The following is a 13,820-nucleotide window of genomic DNA, read 5'->3' on the forward strand; positions in this document are numbered from 1 at the left end:
CACACAGCGACAGTTATGTTGCATCAACATGCTGCTGGTGCGTCAAAGCAAAGGCTCAAATGTGCCACAGTTATTGTTGATGCTTTAAGTGACTCGTGCAGCATTTGAAGACCAGCTGTTTGTTTTCTGTAGCAGCTAAGAAGCCGTCTGATGCAGTTCCTAAACCTAAGAAACCACCAGCACCAAAAGCAAAAAAACCCGATAAATCCATTTGGGACTCTGACTCTGATACTGGCTCTAAGAAACCAGCACCAGCTCTTAAAGGTAAGGGACAAAGAGAAGAAGAAGAGATGTAAACAAGTCACAGTGCAGGTTGTGAGCTTGTTACCTTGTTGCAGGTAAAGGCCGGGGGAGGAAGAGGAAGGGCTCTGGCTCTGAGGACGAGTACAGCCCCATGAAGAAAATGTCAAAGCCTCCGGGGAGAGTAAGTGCATAGAGACGACCCCACCTGTGTTTTTTTACACCATCAGCCAACATGGACAAGTTTGTGACTGTAGCAGTTCAGATTGATACCCTAAAATCTCAGGCGAGTGTGAATCTGGGTGATCTCAACCTCAAGGTCAGAGGTCGTGTTTGCTGATAACTTGAAGAAGAGGTAGCATAGGAATTTCAGGCTACGTCCACACGTACACGGGTATTTTTGAAAACGGAGATTTTCCGTTTTTGTTTATAAAAATAATCCCGTCCACACGTAAAGGCAGAAATGAAGGAAAATGCTGCTAGGAACATGCCAAAGCAGCAGGTGGCGCTATATTCCTAACCGTGTAGAAATGTTGGCCAATCAGAAGTCTAGAAGCCTCGGTGGGAAGAAGTAAATAAAGCTGGGGCATAGAAGCAGAACCAAGTCGTATGTGTGGAGGGACAGTAACTGTGTGTGTATATGTAAGCATTTAAACACTGCAGAGAGAACAAGTAACAGTAACAGTATTGTAGAAATTCATTTCACCGAAACAATTACGTGGCGCACAGTGTGACGTCAAAAAAGGCGCACACCTTTGACGCTGCGTTTTCTGCGTTTTCTCCGTTTTTCTCGTCCACACAAAAATGCAAAAATCTGCGTTTTCAAAAATACCCGGGTACGTGTGGACGTAGCCTCAAACTGACACCACAGGTGTTTCTACCAAAGAAATCAGACAAGTGATGTCAAGGTCAGAGGTCGTGGTTTCTCAGTCTCGTGAATTTGATTACTTGAGAAGAAGGTGACGTTAGATTTTGATACCACAGGTGGATGAGAGGGACTGCTGACCTCTGCCAGTATTTATATAGAGAAAAACCCTGGAGGGGATTTTAGTATCTTCAGTGCTAAAAGGTCATCCAAGCACAGAAGCCTGAAGTGCTGCTAATATACTGTGGGAGGCTGTTTTATGTCCACCTTTGGACACATCTGTCTGAAGTTGACACACATAATCCATCCAGGGTGGAATAAATGAGAACTCTATTATATTTGCTCTCTTCATTCATAACAAGTATCATGTAGTTGTGTTATAGTTTTGCTTCTTTAATAAAGTGTCGGAGTCTCGCGGTGACGTGAACGATTAACACGAGTGTTTGATTCTGCGCAGAAGCCTCAGAAACCTCCGTCAGACGACGAGGACGACAGCAACAGCATGAGCGGCCTGAGCGCCCTGACCCGCGACCGGCCAGGCCGCGCCAAAAAGGAGGTGAAGTACTTCAACGAGTCGGAGAACGAGGAAGAAGACGACGACGACATGTTCGATTAAAGTAGCCCGCCGTCACACAAACGCCACCTGTATAGAAATCTGCCCTTCCTCCTCCTCTTCCCCACAGACTTTTGTACATTTCCTGTTACATTTTCTTTTCATTAATGGTGATGTTCAATGATTTTTAACGTGTAGATGTTTTACACTTGTTATTATTATACATATACAGGTTTCTTTTTTATGCTCATTGAAACGTTCTGTATTTGTCTGAAGCAGCTTTTAGAAATTTAGGATGCCGTGCTTTAGCACATTTTAATTGTTGAAATAATATGTACCTTTTGGAACATGAAGTTGAAAGTAAACGCTGAAATGTCCCCGAGTCTGCTGGTTTCATTCTTTATTACTGAGCCGCTGCGTAAGAACAAACTACTGATGTCAGTTTACACTGACGCTAACACATCTCAAGGTCTGCTCATTTTAAGCTGTCACCAGTGCTCACAGTTCAGTGTGGACTGGTTTATACGACAATGAGAGGGACTCGGAACCAGCGTTGGTCAAGTTACTTGAAAGAAGTAATCAGTAACTAATTACCGATTACTTCCCCAAAAAAGTAATCCCGTTACTTTACTGATTACTTATTTTCAAAAGTAATTAATTACTTAGTTACTTTTTAAAAACATGATTTACAACCTGAATAGGTGATAAATCGATAGATCTTTCAGCCCAATTCTACTTTTTCTGCATAATCATCATACAAAATGTAATCAAATGGAAAAGTCTCTTTTTAAAACTTGTTTTATTAGTTTTAATCTTTTAACTTTATGCATCAACATTCTCTGACTGGAAGAAATTAGTTTAACATTTAAACCTATTTTCTGCACATTCCAGCACAGAAAATAAAATATTTTTTGTGTTTACACTCAGTCTTTCAAATAGATGCAAGTAAAACGCAGCAGAAAATAAATAAAGTCAAAGACTAGCGGTCCTGTTGCTCTATTTTCACCTGTAAAGCAGGAGTGGGGTAGGCGGAGGGTTACCCTGGTGCAGGTGTGCAGCGGTCAGTGGAAGAATCCGCGAGTTTCTCTGTGAGTTTCCCATTACGTCGTAGCTACTCGGTGCTTGTTTGGAAGTTTAGGGTTTTTTCGCTGTAAAAAGAAGTTTTCTTCCCACGCACAACGGACACTAATGTTTTTGTCACTTTTTATGGAATCAAACTCAAAGTAAGGTCAGTACTTCCACGCTTTAAACGCTGCACGCTCATACTCTCTCTGCACTCGATATATGATCCATTGTTGATCTGCACACAGCTGTTGTCACCAACGTCGCACTCGCTTACGTCACTGTCATGAGACATTCTCGCAAAAAATCAGTTTTAGTAACGCAGTAACGCAGCGTTCCTACGGGAAAGTAACGGTAATCTAATTACCGTTTTGGCAGTAGTAATCCCTTACTTTACTCGTTACTTGAAAAAAGTAATCAGATTACAGTAACACGTTACAAGTAACGCGTTACTGCCCATCTCTGCTCAGAACAGGAAAAGTATTAAATAATGTTTTAAATTGGTTCATCGTCGTCCTTCAAGCATCTGCACACACGGTGTTTAAAATAAATATATTTTATTACTTTGCCAGGACAGTTCATGGTAAAGTTAAACAGTATATGAACATAAAAAGTATATGTTAATGTACAAAGACAATATTTATGATGGGAAATGGAAACCAGTCAAAGCTTAAATCTCAAAACTCTCCCATGGTCGCCTTCAGCCTGCAGCAGCGGCTGGATAAATGTACAACAGATCCCACAGTAAACTGAGCATATCGTCTCATATTAACACAAATATACAAGACTGCATATCGTCTATGTTCTGATGGGAAAAGGTGATCGTCTGTCCTGGGGGGGTTCCTGGCAGACAAACACGACAGACCTACTGTTGTATGGCTGATGGTGAAGTTCACAGTCGTGATTTCTGGCTCCTGATTAGCTTCGTCTTGGGTTAGACTGATACTCGGGCACTCGTGGAGTTTTTAGACTCCCGTCTGGGTTTTATTCACAACAAGAAAGTAAATCTGTAAATCAGCTCCTCATGACTGTAACCAATCGTGACCCTCTCATGGTCAGTGTGCAGGTTGGATTGTATTCTAACATTTTCAGAAACCCATCTTCCAAATAAAGTCAAAGAGGAAACAAAAAACAATAAGTTAAAATAAATAAATTAGATGAAATTAAGCACAGAGAGATCCCACCCCTAAGCCTCACTACGTCACCGCTGACCTGGAGTATGTACAGGGTTGACTTCCTAGCAGGGGACAGCTCATTGTTGAGTATCTGTAAAGGTTTGAACTTGAATACTGGCCACTGCTGATTAGTCTTCCCATATCAGTCGAACTCAAGTTCGTACCTCGCCTGTGAACCAAGTAGCTGTCAGATGATTGATTCGATTGATTGATGACAGCTAACTGGCTCCCTGGCTGAGGAGTGGCAGATGGAGCTCTGCTGTTTGACATGAACACAAACAGAGGACATCAAACATCGAGAGTTGAGGTGACTCGGTTGGCATTTGTCCCATTTGTCCTAAACGACACGTGTGTTGCATTTTCCTGCTGTTTCAGTGGGAGTTTCTGTTTCCAAGCACAAACACAGAGCGTCGTTTCCACAGAGCTGCCGACTGGAATGCAAAGCACACACCGTTTATATAACATCTCTGCAGTGAGCTAGATAGTAGAGTACAGTTACATCGGTACGACATTCAGTGGAGACTAATAAGAAATTCAGCACGGTGAGGTTCTTTCCTAAAAGGAACAGAGAACAGTCCCTGCTGCATCCAGGAGCCCGAGGGCTCGCTGAGGCTTCGGGACAGGATGTGGACATTCTTCAGCTGCGAGAACTTTTCATGTCAAAATAAAAAACGTGTCTCACCAGGAGAGCACGTCAGAGAGAACCACAGGAGAACAATTCCTATGTTACATTAAGATAAACTCCCTAATACTGCACATCATTCTTCTGTCAGACGCCAACGCGTTACTCACATCCAAACACACAAACAACAAATCAAACAGCTCAGGTGTGATATGTATTTGCAGTGATAGAATCTAGAAAGTCTCACATTAAGAGTTCCAGATGTGCTGCCACATGTTCCACACGTGGAAACCTGTCATCCATGCTGACCGAGAGTGTGGCGTCACAGTTCACCTAATCCTAATCAGTCCACGGAGAATATTTTAATCTGATGTGAGCCTTCAATAAACTGTGAGTGTAAAATGTACAATAGGGAGAGATTTTGAGTCCGTTTGTTGTGCTGTACCAAAAACACATGACGGCTGATGTTGAGTCGATCTTTAAATGTCATCGTCAGATGACGCTTCAATAAGAGCAACGACAACGCAACAGCTGCACTCGCCCACAGTGGACATCACTTTGACCTTGTGTAAGTGTTTTTTAGGGACTTTGTTTTGTGTTTGCTCGTGCTGCGTAGCAATCTGTCATTACACACACACAGGATGGAGTGACATGAAAAAGGAGTCATGCTTCAAACTGCATCTGGAATGAGTTGGCGTGCTGACAGCAGGGACACGAACTACCAACGTTTGCTCCTCCAAACACGAGAATGTTACAATCTAACAGTATTGATTATGAATACAAGATAAATGTTGCTCTGTGGAGCAGCATAGCTATCACACACTTTCATACCTTTGAGTCACTTTACCAAAGGAATCAAGAATTCAGTTGGTAATACAGAAAATGAAGAACTATTATTTTCATTTTTGTCTCAATGTGATAGAAAACAGATGACAGAGAGCCGTCCACGTATCGTCTGACAAATCATGTGACTGCAGGTCTTCTTCACCGGACTGCAGAATCGTATGAGACACATTTACCATCATTTTCACAGTGTAATCATTTTAATGTCTTATTTGTTATGACTGTTATACTTTTTATAGAATTCTTACACTTGTTGCTCGAATAATGTTTCCAACTGAAACAGGCGGCACTCAGCTGTGTGAAAGGAGCCTGGCTATACTGAACTAACTGGTGTCTCTCAAGATTCAGTCTGTCTAAAGAAGGCAAATTTAATGTTATAATGAGGTGTGTTGTAAGACACACTTCTGTCTTCATGGTAAACTCAGTTACTGTACTTAAGGCTCTAGTTTCATTAACGAAAAGACACAAGGATGGTGTTGCTGCTCTCACTTTGCTATCAACAAGAAAGCAGAAACTGCTATTCCCCCAAACTGAAAAGTTAGCCCCAAAGGTTCCACGTTACCGAACCCATGCATGTGTGCAGCATGTGTGCAGCGTCTGTGCAGCATCTGTGCAGCATCTGTGCAGCATGTGTGCAGCGTCTGTGCAGCGTCTGTGCAGCGTCTGTGCAGCATCTGTGCAGCGTCTGTGCAGCATCTGTGCAGCATGTGTGCAGCGTCTGTGCAGCATCTGTGCAGCATGTGTGCAGCGTCTGTGCAGCATCTGTGCAGCATCTGTGCAGCATGTGTGCAGCATGTGTGCAGCGTCTGTGCAGCATGTGTGCAGCGTCTGTGCAGCGTCTGTGCAGCGTCTGTGCAGCGTCTGTGCAGCATGTGTGCAGTGTCTGTGCAGCATGTGTGCAGCGTCTGTGCAGCGTCTGTGCAGCATCTGTGCAGCATGTGTGCAGCATGTGTGCAGCGTCTGTGCAGCATGTGTGCAGCGTCTGTGCAGCATGTGTGCAGCGTCTGTGCAGCGTCTGTGCAGCATGTGTGCAGCATGTGTGCAGCATGTGTGCAGCGTCTGTGCAGCATGTGTGCAGCATGTGTGCAGCGTCTGTGCAGCATCTGTGCAGCGTCTGTGCAGCATGTGTGCAGCATGTGTGCAGCATGTGTGCAGCGTCTGTGCAGCATGTGTGCAGCATGTGTGCAGCGTCTGTGCAGCATCTGTGCAGCGTCTGTGCAGCATCTGTGCAGCGTCTGTGCAGCATGTGTGCAGCATGTGTGCAGCGTCTGTGCGCTGATCAGGAAAAACTTCATGTCACTTCGTGTCAAAGCAAGAACTGTGAAGCTCTGCGTGCTTTTATTCAGAATGTGACAAATTAACTGCTCAGCTCAATGCAAACTTAAAGCTTTATTTAAACCTGTTTGACTTGAAATAATTAATTATTATTAATAATAATAATATTTAATTACAGTCTAGATGTAAAATCTGGTTTCAAAATGATCAATGCAGAGTGTTTGAATCAAACTTGAAACTTGATTTTCTGCATGAATTTTGCCTGTTAGCACAAAACTCTGCCTGTAAACTGTATTTACTGCTGAAACTAAAACAAAAATGTCTTTCCATCTTTACTGCATCCTCCTTGAAATGAAGAAATACATCTTTTTTTAAAAAAAATTGTTATATACTGTTTGTACTTAATTGTTTTAAAGTTGAACATTGTGCCGTGTTTGTGTTTGTGGGGCGATCGTGGCTCAAGAGTTGGGAGTTCGCCTTGTAAGCGGAAGGTTGCCGGTTCGAGCCCCGGCTCGGACAGTCTCGGTTGTTGTGTCCTTGGGCAAGACACTTCACCTACCGCCCATTGGTGGTGGTCAGAGAGCCCAGTGGCGCCAGTGTCCGGCAGCCTCGCCTCTGTCAGTGTGTCTACAATGTAGCTGCCATCACCAGTGTGTGAATGACTGGATGTGTAAAGGGCTTTGGGGTCCTTAGGGACTAGAAAAGCGCTATATAAATACAGACCATTTACAATTAATTGTCATTTTGTTTAGTTATATAGTTACAGCTACTCATCAAAGCTTCACCATGTTTATGTTCACAGTCAGTGAGATTAATATTGCATCAATTGTCTTTACTCTGCTGACTCAAGAGGGATGAACGTCTATCAATGTAAAGAGCTCGGTCAGTGTTTGGGGTCTTTCCACAATCACCCCACTGTGTACTTCTTACATTAGTGTACAGTTGTCATGTGTGGAGCATTACCCCCGTGTGTCACTGATTCAAGCAAGGGACAGAAAAAGAGGTTATGGAGCTCTTCTCATAAGGCCATAATAGATGCACGTGCATGTACATGTTGCTAGCACTGGAGTCGCTGATTAGGCTGACATTCAATCATTCATCGCTGCTAAGCTAATGTAGGCTGGAATCAAACAGGAGGGTTAAGCACAAATGTTAGCACAGCTGACGGGGAAAACAGGGACTGGCAAGAGACAGTCTTATTAGCTTGTTTTGCACTGTGGTTCTTATTAGCTTATTTTATGACAATAAAGTAGGTATTCTATCCTATTTCAATCACCAAGTTACCTGCTAACACCTGCCGTGAATAAGTGGTCAGACGCAGGAGTTACACACATCAAAATTAGAAGTAACATTATCATCCACAACTAAAGTCCAGTTAAGTAGTTTGTGGAGTTTTCCTATGCAATGAAAGGTCACTACCAACATTTCGACTGTGCTAACTTTCAGCTTTAGCTCCAAATAAAGTAGCAACAAAGCTAGTTATTTAAAGCATAACTTAATGACAGTAATTCTTTGTATTCTCAGATTTCATCAGTGAGCACAAGTTAACACCAAAATAAAATAATCTGTGATAGATTCTGCCCGGACTGACTTTCTTCAAATGTTCCTGGTATCTTGTTGAAGTATCTGAGGTGGAACTGCAGCCATAGACTCGGTTAAAACCAGGAACTACCTCTCTGTTCTACACAGAAGGCTAATCTGACACTGTGGAAACAGATGGCGAGAACACGTTTTCCAGTTATTCTCTCCCAGTTCCAAAGTGCAAACAATAAAAGAGACTCTTGGTAAACCTGAAGTATACTGTAACAGGGAAAAGGGTCTTATGTGATCAGAAAAACCTCTGGTATCTGTCATCAGCCTAATTTCCCCAATCAGTTCTGACAAGAGCCACAAAATGAGTTGATTTCATAGACTGGTGCATTCTCAATCGAACCTTCTACATTAGGTCTCAGCAGTTTGCCTGGAAGGTTGAAGCAGAACAGACATGACCAATCTGATCAGCGTGGATCTCCAGGCTTCTGCTCTTGTGCTTTCCTCCCTCGAGGAAACAAAACTCGACGTCTGGATGTACACTTATTCACGGAGAAATGTGAACCCAAAACAGTTATAAAAGATAAAACGTTTTAAATATAATAAGAAATATAAAATATTAGACTTCCATGATGTCTATATGCAGTAACCTTCTAGATAACCTTTTGAAGGACTTAAAATGAGCCCCGCTTTAATCCTCGATGCGTCACCTCAGAGACAACGAATAAAGCACCACAAAATTCATCTTAGAAACAGAGACCTAACCATTCAATGATATGTACAATGTGACAACGATACAAGAGAAGAAAACAGATGACAGAGAAAGACTGAGCGAACCAGAGAAAACACTTATCAAACTCCCGTCATGCAGATACGAGTTTACACAGGAGACCTGAGGAGTATTATCTCTGCTGGTTTGTGAGAGCGATGCCCTTCCTGTCACAGTCCCAGAGGCATGTCAAATAAGAGCTCGATTCAGAAATGTACACAAAGCAGGGATCCTTTGAGACCTCTGTGTTATATTCTTTTCAATGAAAGAATTTTGGGGAAATTGGAGAGAAAAATAGGGACAAAATGGACGGAAAATGGAATATCAAGCTTAGGAGTCAGGTTAGGTAGATTTTAAGGGATGTACATCTTGCCCATGTTTTTGAGCAAAGTAATGCCAGAGAGTTTCCCGGGGTGCCTCCTAGGGCTCGATTCTGGGTGGTGTGGCAGCACCCTCCTCGTTGTCTGAGGAATTAGGGGATTCCACAGTAGCAGCATCCTTGCTGCGACTTCCCTTGCTGTTGCTGTTGAGTCTGGGCCCCACCTCAGCTGAAGTGCTGCTGCTGCTCTGGCTATCTTGGCCCTCTGAGTTCTCCAGCATCTCCTGGATTAGCGGTGGCATGGAACCTGGGATCTCCATTTTTAGAGAGATGACTCGCTCTGCTCCTGCAAGACCACGGTAGGAGAAAAACAGTTTTGAAACTGGAATATAAATCCTTAACATCTACAGTCCTTTTCTCAATATCAACCATATAATACCTAAAATGCTAGCAGTAGGGATGTGCACAAGTAGTCGACTGATTGTTGCTGTTATGTACGAGTCGTTTAATCTGATGGTTTTACATTGTAACTGATGCCGATGCTGGTAGATTGTTGTTTCATAAGTGTTATGCAGCCATTTGCTACCAGATAGAGCATCTATGTTAGGAAACGCCATAAATCTGTTAATCCAGGCCTGAACATCGTGTTAACACTGCTATCATTCTCTAAAGGTGAAAGAATGAGATCGCTGACATAAGCAGCTGAAATTAGCTTTCTCCAATGGGTGGATGGGCTCTCCCTTATTAAGTGTGAGGAGTTCAGTCGTGTGGGGGGGTTCAGAGTATAGCTGCTGAGCCTCCACATAGAAACGAGCCAGCTGAGGTGGTTGCCTCCTGGCCTCTACTAGCCAGGCATGTCCTACAGGAAGTAGACCCCAGGCGAGACCCGCAGATCCCATCTGGGTCACGCTGCATAAAAGTTATAAATTGACTTGCATGTAATTGACTGATAAATAAGTAATCCCATTGAAACCAAGACTGATCAATCAATCAATCAATCAATCAATCAACCAACCAACCAACCAACCAACCAATCAACCAACCAACCAACCAACCAATCAATCAATCAGGGACAAGGAAACCTGCACAAAGTTGGAATGTGCTACTAAACACTCACTAAGCTCAGTGAAAAGTGTTAACTGTAAATGCTTGTGCACTGAACCTTACTTAGCCATGGTCACGTGACACAGTGTTTCGAAATACCAGCACTTCAGAAGCTCAACACATTAAAAATGTCAGTATTAAGTGTCCCATTCCCACAATTCCTGATTAAAATAGAAATAGCAGAAATACAAAATGCTGTTGGTCTGGAGCTCCATGCAGGATCTCACTTCATGGGGCGAGATGATCATGAGGTGGTGGACTAGCCCAAAAACTACACAGTTGGAGCTTGTTAATGATCTGAAGGCAGTTGGAAGCACAGTCACCAACAACACCTGGTGTATTTTGTAACATATTCTGAATACTTTGGATTACTTAATATATTATCATGCTTTTTACAACTACATGAATGTCCTATTGCTGTGATTTATTACTGTTACTGAAGGTTACTGTCCATACCAACACCAACTAGATGTTTAAATCTTAAAATAAATGAGTAACAGTAGGTGGACATTAGGCAAGGCTGCACTTTTTGCAGCGATCTCGTGTAGAAAACTATTCCGCGCGTATATAAAACAGGTCCGCGGCTCTGAACCGTAGTAAAGGGACCTCTGGTTAATACGTCGGGTTCGTGTCGGCTCGTAGCTGAAAACTAGCTTTACTTTGTTGTCTGGGTCAACTTTGCCAGCGAGAGACAGAGAGAGGCGTTGAAAGGCTGCTCATACGGTAACATGACATACGGTAACTGTAACGGAATACAGTTACTCATATTTTGTATTTTAAATACGTAACGCCGGTACATGTACTCTGTTATTCCCCAACACTGGACACAGTGAACATGTAAATGATTCAGAGAAGGCTTCCGGTCAGATGAAACCAAAGTCAAGCTCTCTGCCATCAACTTGACTCGCTGTACAAATACACAAAGAACACCATCCCCACAGTCAAGCACAGTGTTGGAAACTACTTCACCTCATTGAGGGGTCAATACTGGCCTTTTGTCTTTTCCTTTTAAAGACCTAAACATACCTATTAAAAAGCTTGAAGATGCACTGAATGGATAATTTGTTTGTGTGTGAACATTTTTCATTTTTAGCACGAGTCAAAAATCCCTTGTGATGGGCAAAGAGAGGCTGAAACATTTAAATTATTTGTGCTGGAATTCATCGAAACCCATCTTAACAGTGACTGCTGACCAGTTTGGCTATCCCTGTCTTGACAATGCAGTTCTGTGAAAGAAAAACACTGACAAGCCTGCACAACTGCAAACAAAGCTGCTTATTATTTATGATTCATGAATTATGATTCTGCTTTAAAAACAAGGAGAGAAAAATATTCACAAAAAGACAGCAAGCTATGACTCCAGTGAACATCATATACTGACATGTTTTCAGCTGTGGGCTCAGTCAGTTATGTTTTTCCGTCAGCCGTGCACCCTGCCTCAAAGTTTGAATGAGTTTGGTGGACTGACAGGGGATTTCTAAGAATCGCCCCACAGTCCTTCAGCTGAAACACCTGAGTTAGAAAACACAAACACTGCAGTCGTCTTTACTCGCGAGGGCAGTCACAGAGCGCTCGTCCTCGCCGGAGGCACTCATGGACTCGCGCTCTGTCACTGTCTGCGTTCTTTATTTATACAAGCTTGTGTGTGTACAAAGATAACAAAGTTATTCCAAGAACTGAGAGCCGAGGTTCCTCTTTTCTACATGGATTTTTCTACAGAGCAATCTCTGGATTGCTTAGTGATCACATTTCATGTAGCTGATCACACTATGTACAATTCTCTTTTGACATGGACTTGACATGGACAGAGTGAAAAGAGACAACGTTCCTCCGAGACCCTGGTGCTACATGACATATAACGGACAAACACAGGACTACGTAGAGTGTGAAGTGCAAGACAGTGCAACACTAAACAGAACAGAATGATACAGACACAAGCAATGGAAATGTGCAAAATACTGAGTTTTGTGCAAAAAGTAACTTGGTGTATGAAGGTGTGTGTATGAGATACTGCAGATAAGTGCTTGGTAGTGACGTGTATGAAGGTATGAGTGTGTCAGTCCAGTCACTGAGTGTTCAGGAGTCTGATGGCCTGGGGGAAGAAACTCTTCCACAGTCTGGCAGTGAGGGCCCGGATGCTCCGGTAGCTCTTTCCAGAAGGCAGCAGGTGTGTGTGAAGAGTGTGTGTGAGGGGTGTGTGCACAATGCTGGAGGCTTGTAGGGTATTGCAATCCAATACGGTGCAGTTACCATACCAGACAGTGATGCAGCTGCTCGGGACGCTCTCAATAGTCCCTCTGTAGAAGGTGGTAAGAATGGATGGTGGGAGATGGGCTTTTCTCAGCTTCCTCAGGAAGTAGAGATGCTGTTGGGCCTTCTTAGTTATGGAGCTGGTTTTGAGGGACCAGGAGAGGCTCTCTGCCAGGTGGACACCAAGGAATTTGGTGCTCTTGACGACCTCCACAGAGGATCCATTGATGTTAAGTGGACAGCAATCTCTCCGTGCTCTCATGAAGTCAACAATCATGTCTTTTGTTTTGTCCACGTTCAGAGACAGGTTGTTGACTCTACACCAGTCTGTTGTGCGTCCTCTCCGTATGCTGACTCGTCGTTCTTGCTGATGAGACACAACACAGTTGTGTCATTGGCGAACTTGATGATGTGGATCCAGTTGCAGAGGGAGGTGTTCAGGCCCAGCAGGCTTAGTTTGTCAATCAGGTGCTGAGGAATGATTGTGTTGAATGCTGAACTGAAGTCTTTGAACGGCATTCATACATACGCGTCCTTATTGTCCAGGTGGGTGAGGGCGAGAAGTAAGGTGGTGGCTATGGCGTCGTCAGTTGATCGGTTGGGGCGATAGGTGAACTGCAGTGGGTCCAGTGTGGATGGCAGCAGGGTCTTAATGTGCCTCATGATGAGCCTCTCGACTTCATTATGATGGGCGTGAGTGTAACGGGACGGTAGTCATTGAGGCAGGACACTGGGGACTTTGGCACGGGAACGATGGTGGTGGCCTTGAGGCACGTTGGGACGACAGCAGTGCTCAGGGAGAGGTTGAAGATGTCCGTGAGGACAGCTGTCAGCTGATCTGCACATTCTCTGAGCACTCTCCCAGGGATGTTATCTGGACCAGCAGCTTTCCGTGGGCTAACTCTGCGAAGATTTTTCCTCACATCAGCAGAGGTCAGACACAGAGCCTGGTTTTTGTGAGGGGGGTGGACTTCCTTACCAACACATCATTCTGAGCGTCAAAGCGTGCATAGAAGTTGTTCAACGCATCTGGTAGGGAGGCGTCACCATCACAGGCAGGTGTTGTCTTCCTGTAGTTGGTGATGGCCTGGATGCCCTGCCATATGCGCCACATGTCGCCGCTGTCCTGGAAGTGGCTGTGGATTCTTCTGCCATGCACGCACTCTGATAGCTCAAGACAGTTTGGCCCTTGCTGTTCCCAGGGCCACCTTGT

General features: G+C 43.8%; 2 protein-coding genes and 1 long non-coding RNA gene across 5 annotated transcripts in view; 1 reads left to right on the top strand and 2 right to left on the bottom strand.

Moving 5' to 3' along the window:
* The window catches only part of top2b (DNA topoisomerase II beta), a 29,177-nt gene extending 27,137 nt beyond the window's left edge, over positions 1 to 2,040 (top strand). The window contains exons 34-36 of one of the 2 annotated variants that reach the window (XM_085149668.1): positions 133 to 264; positions 339 to 424; positions 1,563 to 2,040. In XM_085149668.1, the coding sequence (XP_085005794.1) occupies positions 133 to 264; positions 339 to 424; positions 1,563 to 1,721 (377 nt within the window). In that variant the 3' untranslated portion in view covers positions 1,722 to 2,040. The remainder of the gene's footprint in view (positions 1 to 132; positions 265 to 338; positions 425 to 1,562) is intronic. The other variant, XM_085149669.1, reaches the window with a different exon arrangement.
* LOC146493864 (uncharacterized) lies at positions 143 to 1,564 on the bottom strand. The gene is made up of 2 exons (XR_014872137.1): positions 1,373 to 1,564; positions 143 to 1,241 (listed from the first exon to the last, which is right to left on the bottom strand). It is a non-coding gene; the product is annotated as an uncharacterized LOC146493864 (long non-coding RNA).
* Positions 2,041 to 7,010: 4,970 nt separating the features above from the next.
* LOC146493865 (retinoic acid receptor beta-like) overlaps positions 7,011 to 13,820 on the bottom strand; it is a 229,692-nt gene continuing 222,882 nt past the window's right edge. For both annotated transcript variants that reach the window (XM_085149712.1, XM_085149713.1), the window contains one exon: positions 7,011 to 9,599. In XM_085149712.1, coding sequence (XP_085005838.1) covers positions 9,355 to 9,599 — 245 coding nt within the window. In that variant the 3' untranslated portion in view covers positions 7,011 to 9,354. The remainder of the gene's footprint in view (positions 9,600 to 13,820) is intronic.

This window comes from Neolamprologus multifasciatus, chromosome 22 (genome assembly GCF_963576455.1).
Source record: "Neolamprologus multifasciatus chromosome 22, fNeoMul1.2, whole genome shotgun sequence".
Taxonomy (NCBI): Eukaryota; Metazoa; Chordata; class Actinopteri; order Cichliformes; family Cichlidae; genus Neolamprologus; species Neolamprologus multifasciatus.